Source organism: Strix aluco, chromosome 29, assembly GCF_031877795.1.
Source record: "Strix aluco isolate bStrAlu1 chromosome 29, bStrAlu1.hap1, whole genome shotgun sequence".
Taxonomy (NCBI): Eukaryota; Metazoa; Chordata; class Aves; order Strigiformes; family Strigidae; genus Strix; species Strix aluco.
The window spans coordinates 4,244,774-4,265,483 of record NC_133959.1 but is presented as its reverse complement, the minus strand read 5'-3'; the positions used below and the strand labels follow the sequence as shown (position 1 = coordinate 4,265,483).

The 20,710-nt window shown below is 47.7% G+C and overlaps 1 protein-coding gene across 1 annotated transcript in view; it reads right to left on the bottom strand.

Moving 5' to 3' along the window:
- ZAP70 (zeta chain of T cell receptor associated protein kinase 70) overlaps window positions 1-19,354 on the bottom strand; it is a 28,859-nt gene extending 9,505 nt beyond the window's left edge. The window contains exons 1-2 of the mRNA XM_074808513.1: window positions 19,186-19,354; window positions 1,186-1,642 (exon numbers count right to left, since the gene is read on the bottom strand). Of these exons, the coding sequence (XP_074664614.1) occupies window positions 1,186-1,587 (402 nt within the window). The 5' untranslated portion in view covers window positions 1,588-1,642; window positions 19,186-19,354. The remainder of the gene's footprint in view (window positions 1-1,185; window positions 1,643-19,185) is intronic.
- Between the last annotated feature and the right edge of the window lie 1,356 nt (window positions 19,355-20,710).

Below are 20,710 nucleotides of genomic sequence, written 5' to 3'. Positions count from 1 at the left end.
CTGATGCAAAGCACAATTCCTTCCTTATCTAAATTGGTCCCAATCCTCGAATCCAGCTGAAGCCCATTGACTTGCTGGTGAAGGAAGAGAGAAGTCATCATATTAGTATAGGGGGTCTTGATATCAGTCTCATGGGTGTCTTTCAGCCTCACATTCCTGGGAGACCAGGACCTCCTTCTGGTGCTTCTGCCTTCCTGGCTGCTCACTGTCCCCAGACTACAACCTGTCAAAAGCAGTGCAGTCTGCAAATCGTGTGGGAGACCCCAAGTTAATTTTACTGGCCCCACACATTTTATAAACTACTGTAATTTTTCGTTTGCCAGTAGATGGCAATGTCCTTTGTGTTATTTACCAGTGTCCACAGATCAGCTTCCTGGAGAAACCCTATAGAATACCTAATTCTGTCAAGACCTGGGCTTTTTTTAGACCTTTGGCCTAAAATAGGCTAAATTTAGAGATCTTTTGTTGAAAGGCTCCATAAGGAGAATGCCTGAGCCATCTTTCTGCGAGGACTTGGAAGTGTCTGAGTAGCCGCTGTCAAGGTGACAGCAGGTAGAAGGAAACTAATTACGTGGCTGCCAGTGGGAGCATTTACAGAGTTTTGCCTTATACATATATTATATACGGTCCAGTCTGCAATAAAATGCAGGAACCTGTCTGTAGCTACTTTTAAATTTACATAACAGACAGATCCAGTACCCAGTATCTCAGTTTGATAGGGAAAACCTCCACTGACTTCAAAGAGCGAGGAAAACCTGAGCAAGAATTTAAGTCTGGTTTCGTTACATCTTCAGCACAATGTTATGGGGACACAGGCGCCTCACGGGGAGAGCGCTGGTCTGACTGCAGCGAGCATCCCAGGTGCTGCAGAGGAGCAAACGGCACACGGGGACATGCTTGCGAAGCAGGCAGTGAGCTCCAATGCCCAGCAGAGCAGACGCAACACCAGCTGAGCAGAGGACGAGTCTGAAGGCTCGAGATGATGTTTAGGCTGGTTTCTGAAGAAGAAATTGGACAAGAGAGAGATTTAAGACTGCTCTTAGTGCCAGCAGCCTCCGAGAAGGACCTTGTTTTACCATGCTGGAAGAGGGGGATGACAGCGACAGAGGAGGCCAAGGTGGCAAGCAGCAGTAAGCCCCAGGGAGCCCTGCACAGTCCCACACCACCCTTGGCAATGGCCAGTACCTCTAGTTTCCACGTCTGCCGGACATATTCGCGCACCATATTGTCCCTCATGCTGTCGAAGACACCGGGCTGGGGCTCCACACCACTGGGGCGGTTGCAGGGCTTGCGGAGGGTGCAGCAGAGCCCGTCAGCATCCTTGGAGTAAAACTCACAGAGCTCCTCTGGCCCACAGTGGGCTTTGCCCCCCGCAATGGCGTAGGTACCGTTCATCTGGCGCTCGATGGCGTAATGGTAAAACTGCAGGTTGCAGACCATGGAGAGGACGTACCCCCCCAGACTGCGCAGGCATTGCCGCAGCAGGAACAGGCCGTCCGACATCCCTGCCAGCTTGAGGTACTCCTCTGCTTCTGACCTGGCGATGCTGCCGTAGTAAAAGGGCAGGTGAGCAGCAGCATCTGGCATCTCTACGCGCCTACCGGGACTGCTTGGGTCAGCTCACACGCTGCTGGTGCTCAATCTGGAAGAGAGAAGCAAAATTCTTCACTGACACATAATTTTTCAAAAAGGTTTAATTGGAATTCAGACTTCCCTGTCCAGAGGTTCTTCAGCCCTCAGTGACTATCTGTAGGGTCATTTCAAACACCACATGGAGAGCAGCAGTGATGCATTCATATCCCCTGCCAGAGAATCACGCAGTGATTTCTCTATCCCGCCCTGAATGGAGCTAGAAAATGTAAGTAAAAATCCATCTAAACTTGATTTAAAGATTTCAAGCAATAGAGAATGCACTGAACCTACAGTGAATTGTTCCAATGGTTAATTACCTTCACTATTAAAAATGTGTTTCTTACATCCATCCCAAAGTTTTTAGCTTTGACTTCCTACCATTTTCTCTCCAGCCCTGTTCACAATAAAAGGAAATTCTTTTGCGTCTCTGAATAAATTAGTTTTGTCTTGAGGGTCTGTAAGGCCAAAATCTTAAATGCAGTAAGATTAAAACCTGAGATGGATATTAAATGTCTAAAAAACATTCAGATACACAATTGCAGCAAACAAAGCAAAAGGACATAAAGATAAACCTGAGTGCTTCTGGGCAGACATTAACCATCAGTTGACAGTAACAAAAAGAAACCTTCCTCTAATTGTCTCTTGAAAAATGTATGCATTTTTTCCCACAATACCTGAGTCTGGCTGGTTTCTAAATTTGGCCAATACTCTGATCCTGTCTGGCAGTTCCTATTTCTACATTGTGCACATGCTCCAGAGAACGCCGGCGCTCAGATGCGGCCAGTCATCACTGCAAAGTGAGTTTAATCCCACCGTCTCTGTTGACCTGCAGTGTGCAAGAGTTACTGGAGCCCCCTGCTCAGAACAGCCTAAACCAGAAACGAACCTACCACCGTGCTGCTGCAGCACCAGCTTGCAGTGGGAATCCAGCGAGCAACGGCACTTTGTTGTCAGAGTCACTGCAGAGCCCCTTCTGCCAAAGAGCTATAGGTCTTGTATCAAATCATCTAAAATCCCACCCACAACCAGAAGCCAATTTCCGGTGATTAATCGAAACGTTATCATGTTTGAAGGGTCTCATTTGTTCCCTGGAGCCTGATCTTTGATTTTGTAATTGCGTAGATGCTGACCCCAAAAAGATCAGAGCGTTTGTCTCCATCCGCATTTCCCGTAAATGTGTCACTTGTGTTCAGAGTAAAGAAAACGCTGGTTCTTCAGCCAGCACGCTGGGTATTTGCCCTGATTCTTCCCAACGTAACTCTCATTTCTGAACATGATGGGAGAAGTCACTGCCCGATGTGTTGGGCCCATTGAGCTATTCCAGAAGCGGCCTCTGCTCTCAGGCAGTGGCTGGAGCTGAGCTTGGGCCGGTGGTCAGCCCTGCTCCATCCTGCCCAGCCTCCTTCAGCCCGCTCAGCAGCATAGCGGCAGGGCTGCCTCCTGCCCGCCTCTGGGACCGCTGGAGCTGGAAAGGGGTTGTCTGGATACGTGCTCTGTGTCATCAGGAACGGGAGAGGGGTCAGGATGAAACTGCTCAGGAGAAACCGTTCTGCTGTGTGCACCCTGCTCTGCTCAGCCTACAACAGCAAAGACCCACGAGGAGCTGGATTTATGGCAACCAGACTCTACCTATCTGCTCGTTGTCTTCATTAGGCCCTGAAATGGCCCTGACGAGGACAGGAAGGGAGAGCAGGCTCCGCCGAGGAGGCGTTTTAGCCGAGGCAGGAAACCACAACAGGAAGCCGTCTCAGTGGCGTTTGCAGCTTGGGTGCGGGACTGGCGTAAACTGTATCAGGCGCAGCACAAATAAGCCTGAGTTGTGGAGCCCCTTTCATCAAATTCATCAAATGAAGCAAAGTGGGGTCTTGGCAGACCTGCCAGTCTGGGACACCGAAGGCAAATGAAAACACCCTGTAGCTCAAACCCTAACTGGAGTCAGTGCTTGGAACCAAAGCAAGCGTCCTAATCCCTTGATGCCTCCAGGCACCAAAGCAGCTCAGACACCTGACAGGCATATCCCCCAGGTTCAGACCCTGACATGAGAGGATGCCAGATCTTCCCAACCTCAGCCTGGTCCCAGGCAAGGGCAGGTCCCAGGAAGGTGGGTTGGAGGATGTGAGGAGCGAGGATTGCAGCTCATGGTTTTAACTGCAGAGTCAGCCTCATGAATCACATTCATGAGTCAAGGAAGAGGAAGCGCTGAGTGGGCAGTGGAAGGTTGACGGCCTTCTTGATGTGCTACTAATTTCCACTAGCTACCTGGGATAAACAGTGGTTAGGCACAAGGATGCTGCACTCAAACATGCTGATTCCCTTTTCTGGAAAGTCCAGGACCAGAACATCACAGCAAACGGAACATGTTTGACAATCGTTCAAACAGGTGAATATGAGATGGCAGAAGCCATTGATCACCACCGGGCTCCCACAAAGTTTCCAGCTGCCTACACAGGCTGCTCTGTTATAAACAGACTGGTTTTCTCCAAGCATAGGGCTGTGAGTCAAGAAAGCCTCACAGAGATACGAGAGTGAACTCAGGGATCAGAGGTTCATTCAGGCTATGCCGCCCATTTCATACAAGCCTTGTTGCCACAAATGAACCCTATTAGAAAATTACCTTTATTAGAAAAAATTCTAAGTCCCCAGCCATGAGGGAAAGTCACCCCCTGAAGTCTGAGAGCAGATTTGAACAGAATGATTTATAGCCCTTCTAAAGCTCTTGCTTTAAAAAAGTTTGTCCTACCATCCTGGTTCTTTCTATTGCCCATACACCAGGCCAGGGGCTTCTGGGCATAGCTAAGCTCTTCTTCCAAACTACAGCTCTGTTCCTTAGCACTACCTCTGGGGTGGACCTGAGCAACCCTGATACAACCTCAACAGACTCGCATAAACCTCACACAACTTTGTTTTCTCATGCTGTAAAATGAAGACAAAAATGAGAACTGATATAATGGATTGCTTTTATGACCATAACAAACTAGTGCCTGGAAGAAGCTGTGCAAGGGACCCTCCACCACTATTAATTTCACGTAACAGGACCTGATTTTTCCAGCACCTGCTTGATCTCCATCCCCTGGGCTGCAGCAACGGCAGATACCAGGTGTTCTTGTTGGCTTCGGGCGCTCCGCCATGGTTAGAAACAGCACTCAGGGAGAACGGATGTCAAACCAGAGCTCCTGTGGTAATGGCCATGTCTGAAAGTTGGCATTATGATGTGAAAATGCACTGAAAAAAGCAACACCCACGTAAAAAGTAGTCGGATCTGTGCACCACGACACACAGGAAAGCCAGGCAGGAAGCTATTGAGATGTCAGTCAATCGGATCTATATATAGCTAGCCACTTGCTTTTACATAGATCAGACAAGAACTGTCAGGAACTGGTTTGATTTTATAATTTCTCAGAACAGCAAAACCACTTTGTGCGAATCCAGAGCCAGTCCCAAGAGCAGCAGGGTGCACTGATGAAACTGGAGGAGGCACTGGCAAACTTGAACATCCTGTTAGGACTGTATTTTCTGTATCATTGTCCTGGCATCAATAATCCCTTGTAACAGAGCCCTGGCTGGCTGGGCTGTCCCTTTAAGGTGTCTGGGTCAGCCTGGGGGAGACTGGGGAGCAGCAAGGGCTGGAGGATGGGAATCCATCTGGAGGGGTATAAAGTAGGGGGGGGGGGGTAGTATGTGCTTAGGAGGCCATGGTAGGGGCTGCTGCTGAGGTTTGTGTTGGCAGTGTGGGGAGGGGGGGTTTTAACAAATTCTCTAAAAGGTGTTTAATTGGGGGGGAGGTAGCTGAAAGTAAGATCTGCCGTGGTAAATGTGCCTGTGCTGTCGCCAAAATGTGAGGTCAGGCTGTCTGATGGGGGCCGGGGTCTCTGAGCTCCTCTGTGGGTCACTTCTGCTGCCCCCCAGGGCTGGGGGGGGTGGGTCTGAACTGTGGCACAGGTGGCTGGATGGGCAGGGGGAGCAGCCCAGCCTTGGGGGCTCGCCTGTCCCTGCATGGGTGAAGGCAGCTGGGTACCTGTGAGGCATCAGTCCTGAGCTCCTACTTGGCCTGTGCTGCCTCCTTGTCTCCTCCTGATAGGGACTGGCCTCTTTGATCACCTCCTGGGAAGGAAAGATGCTTCTCGTGGTGCCTTGCCTAGACCCACCTGCAGTTAATGCAAGAATAAATGTGCTTTCTTACCGTGCTGTTTACAGCCCCTTCTTTTTAGTGCTTTAGAGAGAGCACTGATTATCTCAACCCTCCTGTTTCCTGGGCTCTCCTGGAGCTTTGCTGGTCCCCTCGGAGGGGCAGCTGCTGGAGGAACAGAGGCTGTAGCACAGCAAAGGTGTAGGCAGGATTTAGAGATGGCAGCAGGATGTGAGGTGCAGGGGGGGATGGCAGAACGCAGAGGGAGGCTCAGGCAGCAGCCGCTTCCCTCTGTACCTGCAGGGACCTTCTGGCTTCCGCAGGGCTGCAGAGGAGCAGCCGTCCCCCTTCCCCTCCCCTGGATTCCTTTCTGTTGTTCCTGATTTGATCTGAGAACTAGATTTACAGTGGAGAGCCTGGTTAAAGATGTGAAAGGCTGAAAAATGTCTGCAGTGTACAAGTTCCCTTTCCAAGTCATTCTTCCCAGGAGTAGCTGGCACTGTGCAAGAGGATGAACTGAAGAGCTGATTCCTGGAGCTCAGGCACATGGGTTTTTTTTTAAAAATCTTAAATAACAAAAGACTTGAAATAAATTTGATTCAACTTGAAATGCTTCTTAGTTCAAAGAAAAACCTGAAAAACTTAACTTTGGATTGGCCTGACTACGTTCTTCTAATTGTTCTTGATTAATGTTTAATTTTGATTTATGTGCTCCATGGCAGCTCTTCCCAAGATTTCCTCATGAGCACTTACATTCCTGGCTATAACTGCTTTCCTAACCTCCCTGCTGACTACTCATTAAAACCTCAGCTACTCAACCATTTATTAACACTTGAACTATGTGTGAGTGGGAGTTATGAAAGTGTGAGCCCATTTATGTTTGTACTCATAAACAGCGTGCCTTCTGCTTGCATGTGAAGATAATCATCTTTTCTGCTTCTCAGTGAGTATTACTGACTCAGTCCTGCCTGAAATGGTTGTATTTAGAGAAATGCCACAGAAAAACCTGCCTGATTTCAACTAAGGACCTTGTCTGCTCTTGCTGTCCTTGAAGCAAGCAGGTAAATCCAAACAGTCCCTCCACGGCCTGTGGACCCCAGACCACATGCAGAAATGCTTCACATACCTCCTCTCCGTTCAAAGTGGAACATGGGAGTCCACAGTCCTTTTTGGAAGGAAAAATGTTCAGTTCCACAGCAACACTTGCGAGGCCCGTGGAGGGACCTGGTGCTCCTGTGATACACTCAATGTGATGGCTCCTAACAGTGACAGGACTGTACCAGAGACAGACACAGGCTTTGAGAAAAGCTGCTACCGTGGAGATCAGTACCCCTCTTCCCTCTTCTAAATCCTTGGCCAGAGACCTAGTGCCACCCCATCACAGCAATCAAAAATAGAGGGGATGGTTCTGCTCAAATGCTTATGGCCTTGGTCTTATGGTCCATGTATGCTAGAAGCAGGCAGTGTCAACCCAGTGGTGGGGCTAATGGGTGACTGGTTTTCTGTGCCTCCTTCCACCCAGGATCTGAGCTAGGCAGGCCACCTTGGGTCCCCACTGCTCTGTTAAAACACTTATTCCCACGAGCCAGCACTCTTGCTTGCAGTTAGTGTTCGAGGGGTCAAGGCATGAGCACGGTGCTCACGGCCCTTCCTGCAGAGGCAGCCTGACACTTGTGTCTGTGCCCAGAGGCTCGGAAGTTGCCATGTGTCTGTCACCTCTGCTCCCATCTTGCAGCTCTCGGATCATTCCTTTTGCTGCTCTGTTTTGACTTGACCACTCTGAACCTGGGTGAGGGTGCTCATCCCTCTCCAAAAGGGAGAAACAGTGCGATAGAGCATGGAAAATTGATGACATGCTTGTTTGGTGCAGTCAGATGGCAATAAAGGCCTGAGCTCATTCATATCCTGCTGGGGACTTGTTTTCCTTCTGTGGTTATTTGTCAAATGCTAATGAGCGGAAGCAATTTGCTCCTCTAGCTTTGAGAGCAGGAGGCAGGGAGGGGGCTGGGGAGGGAGAAGGCCACCTGCATGGGGGCCTGCTGGGTATAACTATCTGCCTTTTTTGTTTAAGCTGTTGTTTTAACGGCTGGGATTGCCTTGTTCCCAGAAAGCAGTTTTCTGGTGTTACCCTGCTTCCTCTGAGTTTTTCACTGATGCTTGTGAGCCTGCAATGCAGCTGCCTCGGGGGTAGCATGAGGCAGAGCTCAGTGCCTCCCCGCAGGAGACTGGGGCAGGTGTTTCTGCCGTGCCACAGCACAGAAGTCAAACAGGCAGTGAGCAGTCCCCTGAGCCAAAGCACAGCGAGAAAATTGCTGTAGAAAGTACCAACGGGTCTCTGAAACATGGAGATGGTGCGTTACTACTTCTGGATTACCACAGGTGAATTGTATTCGTGAACTTGTTTCCTGTTTCAGTGTGGTCATGCCCGTGGTGTATCACATGCTCGTTCTAGCAGAGTGCACCTGTTTTACTAAAACTTTGTCTGGCTGTACTTTGCTTGGGCAGTGTGGCTGGAAAGACACAACCAAGCCCGTGGATCTGTCCGAGGACTGCAGCACAGAGCAATGCAAGTGGTTGCTCTTAGTCTGCTTTGCAGTGGGTGATCACTGGCCACAGAGCTGACTTGAGTTCTGACACCAACTATAGGAGTTTTGCCTAAATACTTGACTCTTTCCCTAAAGAAAAGGGTATTGGTTCTTTATCTAGTGCTTATCTTCCATGATAAGATCCCTCTGCAAGTGTTTATCCTAGATAGGAGCCTGGCAGACCCTGATAAATCAGAATGTAAAGAACCACACTTTTTTCCTAAAATGCTGCAATGAGGGGCAGAGAAAATTTAACTGAATGTGGTTCGTTGTTTAAACTCAAGCTGACCTTAATATTTCAGGAACATCCAGTGATGTAGACAGGCACAAGTACTGTGACCCCTGCATCCTGCACAGAGGAGAGCTTCGCCGTAAGCTTCAGTGGCTGGGTTAGTGCGGGAACAGAAAACTGAGTTTTGGTGCCACATGCAGCTGCCCTTGGCGCTGCCTCTGCTCCTGGTTTGTAGTAGTATCTTCTCACAAGCCAAATGTCCCTGGTGAGCAGCTTCCCTCTCGGGGCGGCTCTGGAATAGGTGGGGTGCTGGGGTCCATGAGTAGGGTGACGCCGCTGTGTGATGGGGTAAAGCAAAGTCACTGTGTTGTCCTGAGGCCATTTGTGCTTAGCTGTTGCATGTGGGTTTAGTTTGGAAGCTGTGAAAACACCCTGCTGATCCTTTGTAGAGCCAGTGAAAACACTCCTGGGTCCAGACCCATTGATCCTGAACGGCTTTTAATTAGGGTCTAAGGTACATAGTTAAACACAGTACATGCAGTTTCCTGCCTGGTATCCCGGAGCTCCTGTGGTCTGATAACTCAGCTATGGGTCATTGTGTCTAAACAAATGGTGTCAAGATGTTTGTTTGTCCTGGGGATGAGTGAGCACACAGCTTGTCCCTGCCACCAAGGTGGAGCCGGGGTTGACAACTAACCAGAGAGGAGTCAGTACTCCAGCAGGATCCTCTGGGGTTTGGGTCTAGCAGATGGTTTCGTGGAGCCAGTGACTGAAAACTGCCATGATTTATGCATAAATCGAAGGAGAACGGCTCTGTTTTGTGCTTGATTCTACCTGGCCTCCCTGCATTACCTTATGAAGGGCTTTTGCTGGAATAACAACTTAGCACACAACACCATGGGCCGAGAGACTGACTCCTGCCAGTACAGAGCATGTGCCAAGCAGCAAGCTGCAGAAAGATTAAATGAGGTATTTACAGGAGGGATTGATGGTGAGCCTGTGGCTTGAGTCCATTCCTTGGCACCACTACAAGTAGCACAGCCCTCAGCGGGGCGCAGCAAAGGTGACGCAGAGGGCTTTGAGCTGCATCCCTGCGAGAGCACTGGCTGTGATGCATCTGACTGGAAATAAGTTTATCATGTCTCGCACTGGATTGGGTCCTTCTGATGGTGCTGAGCAGGTACCCTCTCTGGAAGGACTGAAACCTGCTGATCAGGTTTGATGCTGCCCTTCTCACCTCTGCCGCCCTTCCTGCTCCAGGTGGTGAAATAGCTGACAAGTCTTATTTCCAACCACAAAACGACGGTGTTTTTGTTACATAAACATCTGCATTTATGCTTTGCCTTTGCCATTTAAACATAAATGTAGTAGCTGAGCTTAAAGTTTAGCAGCATTTATTTTTTACAATGCCTAGAGACTCCCTGGAAGATCACAGCCACTGTCTGCACTGCTCAGGAGTGTGCAGTCTTTGTCCTGAAAAGCCCAGGAAAAAGAAAAGACAGCGGGAGGAAGGGATGGAAGCAAATTGAGGAGAGGAGGACTGTTGTGTGCACAGTTGCAATCAGGTCAGGTGTAGAGCTCCAAAATCTTCTTCTTTGGCTCCTGGTGTACAGGGCTCGGTTGGGCTATGACACCTTCCCAGTGGGGCACTGACTTTTTGTACTGTACTTGGTGGTGTGCTGGGTTATCTGGTCTACTGAGGGGGGGGAGACAAGTTGTCTGGAGGTAAGATTGGGGGGCTCACCCAGCTGCTGGCCAACCATCAGTGAAGAGTTCATCTTAAATGCTTCATATGAGTCGTGTTTCAGTCCTTTAATCATTCTGCCTTAATTTAGCCTTGAGAGGAAACTATTAGTGTAACATCAGTAGCATCTCCCTGCTGAGCATAGGCTCTCCTCTGCTTTGGTCATGAGGCAGTTTCGTATGGTAGATACTGTCAGACATTGATTGGTCTGTCCAAAACTACCTGGCTTCTCCTCTGTCTACTATACAAGATATATTTTTAAGGTATTCTCACTCTAGACAAAATCTCTATGCAGACATGGCACTTCAAAAGTTTATTCTGGTTTATATTCTGGTTATCCCTGGACTTCCGCAAGTCCTTCTCGGAGAGGAGGATGGGGACGGGGAAGCAGGCAGTTGCCATTCAAGCCAGTACTGAGCTAGGCTGTACTGGTGCTGCCTCAGTGCAATTTATTGGTCACCTGCGCTTCAGCTTCCATGGGCCCTGAGCTGCCCCAAAACTGTTCACAGCCACCGGATAGGGGGTTCTGCCTGGGGCCATGTCAGGCGCATGTTACAGCTCACCCGTACGGAGCCAGCAGTGCTGCAGTGGCTCTCTGAACATCCCTGGAGCAGATGTTGGAGATGGTTCATCCTCATCTCCCAGTGCAGCTACCCCCAGCCTGGGACACGGCAGCTTTTGTGCTCCTTAGTGCTGGCACAGGAGTGCCTGAAACAGGGAGACAACCTTCTCTAGCACTGCTAGAGGGGATTTAGGCAGGCAGAGTATAAATATCCAACTCAGACGTTGGCTGAGACACCAAAGCAACTTCTCTGTGCTTGCAGTAAGTGCCACGGGTTCTAATGGTTGTGAGTCACAGGGTTTCTCAATCTCACTTTGAAAGCCCGGGCGAAGGGGGCTAGCAGCAGATCCGAACGTGACAAAATGAATGTGTTGGGCATCTGGTGTTCACCTCCAGCGCTGCAGCCATAGCACTGGCTTTCAAGAACAGAATATTACTGTAAGTAGAGTGGGTAAAAGCTGCTGCCGGGGGGGAAGAGGTTGGCAGAGTGTTGGGTGCACTCATTGCTTCTCAGACATACAAAGATGAGTTTTGTTTATATGGAACAGACCAAAACAGTTCCTGTAGTTCAAAAAAATGAAATAAATACCACCCATGTGATTCAGTACCAGTGGCGAACATGATCCCAGCACCTTGGTGGTATTGAGATTACTTATTTCAATAGGTGATCTGATATTAGAAGTGTTGGAGACAGCTCAGGAGAGAGCAGTGGAAGCGATGAAGGGCCTGACTGGACTGATTAATGAGCACAGCTCTTAGGGATGGAGCACACACATTAGTTGTTGACCGAGAGTGACAGGGGAAAATTTGAGAACAAGGTAGAAGTATCTAAAGAGCACGATCATCTTTCAGAGAGGAAAAGCTGTTTTGGATGTGCCAATAAGATGATATGGGGATAAAGGAGAAGATATTAATCAGTGGAAAGTAAGTCTGGTTATCAAGAAACATTTCCTAACAAGACAATTCATCAGGATGTGGAACAGGGGAAATAGTAGAAGTCCCATTGCTAGTGACTTAACACTGGATCAGAAAATGTACTGCAGGGAACAATCCTCTACAGGCAGGAAGAAGCTGGGATGAGCTAATAGGACTTTCCCATATCTAATTTCTGCAATTCTGAGTTCCATTAGGGAAAATAATACTTTCAATTTCTTTCTCTGGCCAATGTAATTTCCAGTTCAGCCAATGTTCTGTGGAAAACTGAAAAACACTGAATGCAGAAGCATTTTGCTTCCACTGTTGACATTTTTGGTGGTCTTTTGTTGAGCATCAGTGTCTGAAATGAGAATGAAATCCTCTACTTGCTTGCAGACTAGGGTTACGTGCACAGCAGTAAATACTCTCCAGCACATTTTTAGAATGCGGCTCAGCGATCAGCTACGGGATGACTAAGGTGAATAAATAGCTCATTCTCCATGGTCTGGTAAGTTCTTAGCTTTTGTCCTTTCTGTGCTGTCAATGGGAGGTTGCATTAATCAATGCCTACCCATGCTCAGTCTTACATGGGCAAAATGCACCTCCCTTAAATTTTCCACCAAGCAAAACTAACTTTGAACTAACCTTGCAGCTCAAGATCCTGTTGCAAGCACCCATCCTCTTTTCCCTCTTGGACACAAGACACTAAATCAAGCAGCAGAGGGTTAACGCCGTCTTACAGAAAACCTTATGGTCACTTAGCTTCTGCTTCACCCTCCTGCCGCCTCCCCTTGTCAGCTGGACACGTGCGATGCCAATAACCCATCAAAACAAATTCTCCAAGGAGAACATTGTGGTCCAGGGAATGGGGCTTTGTGCTGCAGAGCCCTCTAGGCTGCTGGATTGCGTCCAGCCATGGTGGGACAGGCTGCATGTTCCCACCTGGCAGTTTTTCGGGCATTGCGAGCAGAATTGTTGCTCTTGCTGCCACTTTGGCAGCAACAATTAGTTGCAAATAGGCTTTTCTTCAGCACTCTCAGCAGAGACCGAGTGGAAATCCTTCCAGGTCCCAGGGAAGCCAGGGCACTGGCAGCTGTGCAGGGCATGTCCTGCCCCGCGTGGGCCCAGCTGAGTTCCCAGAAGTGCCCGGTGCTGTTTAACCCTGCCCTTGCCACATGATTTTTGAGAGATGCAGGCAACACTGAATGCCCCTGAAAATTTTGCCTGTGCCTCTGGCGCCTATTGCCACATTTTGCTGTGGCTGTAGGGCTTTTCTCTAGACTATTGTCTGTTCCTGCATCAAAATCATGTGTCTTGGGGCAGTATTTGCTGTCTCCTTTCCCAGCACTGGAGTCTGAGCCGAGTACCCGGCTGCACAGTTTGACTCTGGCAGGACCCTCGCCGATACCCCTCTGTCCTTTATCGCTTGACATGACCATAGCGACAGGACCTTGAACATCTGATGAAGGATTCTTCCACTGGTTTGTAGAAATGTGCAGAGTCTCACACTCCTCCCTAGGGCTGTATTAACTGAATAAAGTAAGGCTCTAGTTATCATATAATATTTATGCTCCTACCTCTGCTGCCTTAGCTCTGCACACGAAAGATTATAATCTCAGATAAGAAATGAGGGGCAAACCATATGTGTATGTCTTCACAAGTAATCTTCAGGATCTACACAAACATCTGACGGGAAAAGGGTCATGACTTTCACTCAAAAACAAAATTTAAAAAAAAAAAAGCAAAATCTTGCTAACTTACCACCTGCCCTGCAGGTCTCAACAACTTTTTAGATTCCAGTGTGATCTGCTCCAGAGCCACACACCAGGAGTTTTCTAATGAGATGGAGAAGAGGCAGGTAGGAGCAGGATAGCAGATGGGCAAGGAAAAAACTGAATAATCTTCTTCACTAGTCCAACCTATCATAACTTTGTTACTTAATAGGCTTCTGCCAATGGATGATTTAGAAGCTTGTCAGAAGCACAGACAAGTTGTTTTCTTTCAAAGACTTTAAGGGTATAAAATACTCAGCTGGCTTCAGTCTCATGTTCTTTTTGGCCAAAATGAAAGAGAACCTGGGCAAAATACAGTTCTGTTAGGCATCTTAGATGCAGAAGGAGTTTCTCCAGGATTTCAGTTTGGGATTTGAGTCAATCACTGATAGATGATGGGTCTGGTATCTCTTCCAGCTTTGTCTCTGTCATCTGCTTTTCTGTCCAGTTAGTTGTTGATGGGCAGCAACAACACTTAAGTGTTTGGGGAGAGTGACCTTTTTTTGTCAAATACTCATAAAATAAGGTTTGAGACTGTGTTCACTAATACTATCCAGGTGCTTGAGTTAGTGAATAACATAACCCCAGAAACAGCAGCTCGGTTTCTGCTTTGCAGTTTTGCAGCTCATCCCAGCGCTGCCGGACCGAGACCCTTCCAGCAGCCTCGGGCACAATCCAGCGTGTCCCGGGCTCAGTGTTCTACTTCGGGCTTTTAACTCTTGTAACAGAGAATTTTCTCAGTATGTGTCCAGGAAGGCTTTAAAATTGCTCGTCTGCTTTGTAACTTTGCTGTGCTTCAGTGCTCTCAGCTGGAAAACCTGGCAGGTAGTGAGTGATTCTCCTAAGAGCCGGGACTGTTCCCTGCCCCTTCAAAGGCTTTACCCCAGGTTTTGTCCAGGGTGAGGAGAACTTTGGTCCCTGAAAATGGGCTGATGGTGAATGTGCTTTGCACCCATGTGCCACCTTTCAATTCTTCTACGTTTCTAGGCAGCTGAGGGATGACACTGATGACCCCTCTCCTGCAGATGAGGAAGGTGAGGGAGGCAGAAGAGCTCATGCCACGGAATGCAGTGGGTTGGAGTTCCCAAGTAACACACTTGCTTCCACATTATGCTGCCTGTCACAGTAAGCACATTCATCTCTAGATGATCTAGGATGGGCCTTGAAAAAACAGCCACTTTGTCATTTTTGTGTGTGCTTTATCATGGCCAATGAGACTCAGAACTGAAGTTTCTTGTGCCGTTTTAAAATCCTGTGGGATTTTCAGAAAATGCAGCATTATCTGAAGCCTCTTACCCCATTTATTGAGCCAGACCCCTAAACCTGTTTGAGTTATTAACTTGCTGCAACAACTGTGTGTTGTCTCATCGCCTCAGGGGAACCCAGGAGATAAAGTGATTGCTCTCTGATGTACTTCAGGATTATTCAGAATAAAAGGAGCTATATATATGTCCCAAGATAGAAGTGACAGGTCTTGCCTAAAGCTTCAACTTCTTTAGCATTCAAACTGTGTGGCTTTCGTGCATCTGTCCCTGCTAAAGTAATTCTGTCATTAGCTGAGATAGGTTTATAAATCCTCCTGCCATCCCTTCAGGTGCAGATTAGCTACGCAGTTGCTGATAGCCTCACTCCTGTGACAGTGGTTTTTTGCACGCTCAGGAGTAGTGTCCAAGTACTGGGTTGCTGCAAAGGATCCCTGTGTTCTGATGCACCAACAGAAGGTCCTGGGTGAATCAGCTGCTCGGCTCATGCAGGGTCTGGCTAGTGGCATGAAGAAGTGTTTAGTAGCTGTGGCTGCCTTTAACACCTATTGCCTGCAAAGATACTGCATTAGTATTGCACTGCGTGACCGCAGTCAGATGTTTCCAGTCCCTAAGCCAGCTCAGATGTCTCTGCACAGTGACCATAGCGCAGAGGCAGGCATTGATCTGCAGAACTGCAGAAAATCAGGCACCCCGCTCCTGTTGGAAGCCGAAAGCTGTTACAGAGGCTGGCTTGAGAGGCTTCAGTCCTCTGTGATTTAAGAAACTAGGAATTTGGCTAAGCTGCCCTGGTACTAACTGGGAGATGATGGCAATTAGCAACCCTGTTCCTTTCAACAGTCAGAAGCAGCTTGAGGTCATGCTTCACAGCATCACAGAATCATCCGAGTTGGAAGGGACCTTGAAGATCATCCAGTCCAACCGTTAACCCAGCACTGACAGATCCCAACTACACCAGATCCCTCAGCGCTGGGTCAACCCGACTCTTGAACACCTCCAGGGATGGGGACTCCACCACGTCCCTGGGCAGCCCATTCCAACGCCTGACTACCTGTTCTGTAAAGAAATACTTCCTAATATCTAGTCTAAACCTTTCCTGGCGCAACTTGAGGCCATTACCTCTTGTCCTATCACTTATTACTTGATTAAAGAGACTCATCCCCCCTCTCTGCACCCTCCCCTCAGGGAGTTGTAGAGGGCCATGAGGTCTCCCCTCAGCCTCCTCTTCTCCAGACTAAACCCCCCCAGTTCCCTCAGCCGCTCCCCATCAGACCTGTGCTCCAGACCCTGCACCAGCTTCGTTGCCCTTCTCTGGACACACTCGAGTCATTCACCAGCTCGAGCTTCACCAGGGTCTTCTAAACATGCTCTGTTAGGTGATGAATTTAAGGTCCCCACGCTTGTTCTTTGGCACTTGCTACTCGATAAAGTAGCCACGGGGAAGTGGGAGATGGTTCTTGTTTTGCCGAGGGCACATTTAACACCCCAGGAAGTTTCTTCCCAACTCTGTAGAAAAGGGCCAGAGCAGTGGTAAGCCACGCTGTGTCTGACTGGAGCCAAGGGCACTGCCCTGACAGACCTGTCAGCTCCTTGCTTTAAGTTTATAAACTAGGCAAGTGAAGTAGAAAGACAGCTCAGAGCTTAACAGTCATCCACGATTCAACAGCAAAGTTTATCGAGCATCAGTTGTTCTGTTTGGAGTTTTAAAAGTCAAAAGATGAATCATGAGTTAGAAATCTAGTCTGCAACAAGGAGGGGAATTCTGCAAGATCCAGCTGAGCTTCCAAAAGTGCAGGTGTAAAATATTGTCCTGATGGTTAGTGACAGTCTTGATAGGTCTTCATCAGAGTGGGAGCGCAAACTTTGCCTCATCGTTGTTGTCCAGGATTTCTTTGAACACTATTTCAAAGCAGAGCGTGACTATTCCTTTACTGGTATATGTTAGGAGGATTAAACGTAACTTCAGACCGTGCAGAATTACAGGGTGGTCGTAGGAAATTCTGAAGAGGAAAATAATACAGCTGAAGGCAGGGGAAGCTAAAGATTTGGACTGCACCAGCTCTGCTCTTCTCACAGAAGCTTATTAGCTCTAAAAGGTATGTGTTCGCATGTGACCAGCGTGCGTTTGGGCAAAGTATGTGACTCGCAAGTGGCAGTGGAAGTTTGCATTCGCAATCAGTCATTTCCTATGTGAAAACGTCTGTTCTGAGTGTTGAAACGCTCCACTAACAGGCAGCTTGCTATCTCTATTTTCCAAGTATAAAACTGAGGCATTGAGAAATAATGGGCTAGAACTGCACAGGACTTTTTGTTTATTTTAAATAATAATGGCAAAGGCTTTTTGTTGCAATTATTTGAATAGGATTTAGGGAAATAGAGTTATCAAAGACCTTAGTTCATGCTTTATCCTTACTACATCACTTACAGTGCCTATAACTTTGTTTGCTGGCTCTGTACAGAGTTTGTAGAAAGCTGCCCATGCTCTCCATGGCCCCTGGTATCTGTCTTACGTTCTGGGCTGTCTCCAGCCTGGCCCCAGCCTCTGCTGTGCCCATTCAGTTCCAAACCCAGCAGGGCCCTTCCTGGCACCTCTGGGGATATTACAAGACTAAGTAAACACATTCAGTGATCAAAACTTTTAAACGTTTAAAAATGCATATTTGTGCACCAGTGAGGCAAGGACTAAACAAGTGTTACACTTTAATTCCTAACCTAGTCTGGTTGATATATCCCATCTAAGGCTACTGTATGAGTGAGCAGAGATTCCTGGGAAAGCAAGTACTAAACAAAGTGTGTGGGGCTTTAAATTACTTGCTAACAGCTATCTGTACTTTTCTGTATTTCCAAGCCTCCAGATTAATTTTCTGCATTGCCCCTTGATAATGCCTGCCCTACTAACAGCTGCTTCATGCATTTTCCTCTTCTCAGTCATATTACTCAACTCAGACCCACAGCATTGTTAGAGGTGAAAAAAAATCATCTCAGTGGCATCCTTTGCCATTGGCATCTCTGCTTTTGTGCTGCCGGTCCCACCTGCTCGGGGTTTGTGTCAGTCAAAGCTTGGTCTAACTGACACATCTGTTGTCCTTCCTGACCACGTTGGCCCTCTCAGACTTTTGCTGCTCAAGCCATTTTACGGAGCTGGTTGAGTGGGCTTAGATCATGTACAGAGCCTGGTGCTTCAAAGGTTTTCTGCTCTTTGTGGAGCCTGTTGCCTTACAGGGCAGTACAGAGACTGTGGCATAATCCTCTCTATCTAAAAGTTCTCAGGAAACCCTCTTTCTGGTTAAGGTCTTAATGGGAATTAACTTTTAAAGTCATTAAACACCCACATGCATATATGTGTGGATTCTAAATACTGCTGTGGCATCATCCATGTTTCTTTAGGAAATCCTATTCCCAGCAGCATCAGCAAGCTTTTCAGGGACTTGGGCCCCTTCTCTTCTCAAGAGGAAAAAGGATGATGAAAGGTTGAAAATACAAAAATCATAAATATATCAGAAAGCATAACCTTGTAGATCAGTTTGTTCATCCCCCTGCCAGCAAAGGAGCCTTCTGCCTGATCCCTTCTCCAGTCTCCTCTCCAGTTCTGCCCATGTGATAGGTTTCCCTTGCGTCCCTGTGGCATTTATTCCACAGTCTAATAGATCTGCCCATTAGGAAATGTTTTCTGAGGTTTAATCTCAACTTTCCTTTGTTCTAGTTTATTCCGTAACACCATGGACTGTGCTTGAATTGTTGAGACTTGGAATTGTCCCTGTTTTCACAGAAAAGTGCAGACGAGATGACAAAGAAATTAAAGGAAGTAAATACGAGTTTGCCAGAGGCCTCTGTTTTTGAGTATATTTGCTGTTATATTTGTCAGAAGGAAATCTCTGAAGTCCTTATCAAGTATTTGGAGCATTATTCAGCAGGTACCAGGTATCCTAAGTCTTCCCGCATTGCCACTGAAGCTTGCAGGCAGTTTAAAGAGAAACTTCCAGAGGTGACAAGTTTTGATGTCATGTCCAGAGGTAAAGGGAGGAGAATGGCTGGCCTTGAATACTGGACTACAACCCATCATTTCAGCATCTTCTGACCTATCTAAACCCCCCCCAACTTCAAAAAGAATATGATGCCCCCTAACTTACACCAGTTTTTGTCCCGTACCAATGGAGTAATCAGTAGAAAAGCTAAAGCCATCGCACGATGAATTAATCTGGGCCTATCTGAACCAACGTTTCACAGGATCTCCTCTCCTGCCACTAAACCCCTGATGCTGCTGGGGTGTGCAGAAAGGTACGAGACAAGGAACAAAGCAGCCATGTTGTGTAACAGCTACCGAAGATACCGACAGCAAAAAAAGTGTATCTTACCTGGTTTGCAGATAGGCAGGATGTCTTGTTGAGGCTTCGCTCCAGCAATTTTGAAGAAAGAATGGAAAGAAGAGGGAAAATGTGCTTCGGTGAGTGAGAAATGTGTCAGTTTTGGAAGATGAGAGGGGAACGGGTCACACCATCCAGTGAGCTGTCTGGCATTCACTAACCTCCGTTTGCTGGTTTCTTTGAAATGTGACCTATTTCCTTGTTGCACAGGAAAGGAAAGAAGAGAAAATAAAAGCTGTGTAGCTCTGAAAAGAGCTCTGACACCTCAGTGCCAGGGCATGGGTCTTCTATGGAAGAAAACAGATCAGAGGGCCGTCGCTATTTAAACAAATGTGTTGGGGGAAGGCACTGCTTGGAGAGCAAAGCTCTCCTCTTGCCCATTGAACACATGTTCATGGGGAACTGACCCTTTTTGCATGAGTATCTCTGCCATGCCAGGATGTGTCCCTTGGAAGTCACAAGGGGGTAAAACAGAGCTTAGTTGCTTTGGATCTTCCACATCCAGGCCAGAGGCTACTGAGAAAGGCCCTCTGTGTTGAACTGCTCTGGAGTCGTGGTTTGTGATGGTCAAGATCTAGCCTCAGTAACCCAAGAAGCCTCTCCTAGTTTTTCCTGCCCTGCTTTCCTGCTCTTTGTAGTGCCAAAACGGCCATAACACTAACAGCTGGGCTGGGAACCATCCAACACCAGTCCCACCATTGTGCTTATTTTTGGCAGGATTTTCAGCTGCTCCTCAGGGGCATGTCTCCCTTTCCAGAAGGGAGAAGTTTCCACGTTTCATCGTCAGCCATGGTAAACAGCTCACAGCCACCTGACAGCTCATTAGCTTGGAAGAGATGAGTAAAGGGTCAGTGTTCGGGGCTGGCTCTTGGTGACTGTGAAAAAAGGCTACAGCACTGTGACTTCTTTCTGCTGAATGCAAAGAGGTGCTCCAACAAGATGGATGGGGAATCCTGAAGTGTCTTGCTGTTGCAGGCAGAAGACTCTGTACTGTAGAAGAAGTTGGGACAAGGGCCCTGATCGTGGCAGGTTGAGCTTGCTGATGTTGAAGACTGATTGAAGTAAAAATATGCGTTAATAAGGTTAGATATGCAAAATGCAAGCTATCCTTGAGCATTACTCAACTGTATGGCATTTAATTGCCAAATCCTCCTTGAGGAGCCCTTTGTTTACATTTTGACATGGAGCTGTACATGATGTTTACTGAGAAATCCATATGAAAGGTTTTTCCAAGGACAAGGTGAGATCTTGAGATAGAAGGGATGAGTCACTGAGGCAGTTTACATCCCAAGCACCCAGCTTTGCAGTGCGAGCAGAGAGCTCTCAGTCCTGAGCCCTCAGCAAGGCTCACCTTCACATTCCTTCTTCGGCCAAAATCCCCACAAAGTTTGGGCAATGTACAGCGATCTTGAGAACTGCTTTTTGACAGCTGTGCTTTCAAAGCTAGCGGTGGCTCCTTCAAGCTGGAGTTACAAGTTTGGAAGACACCATCCTAATTTTATCCAACACTTGGGAT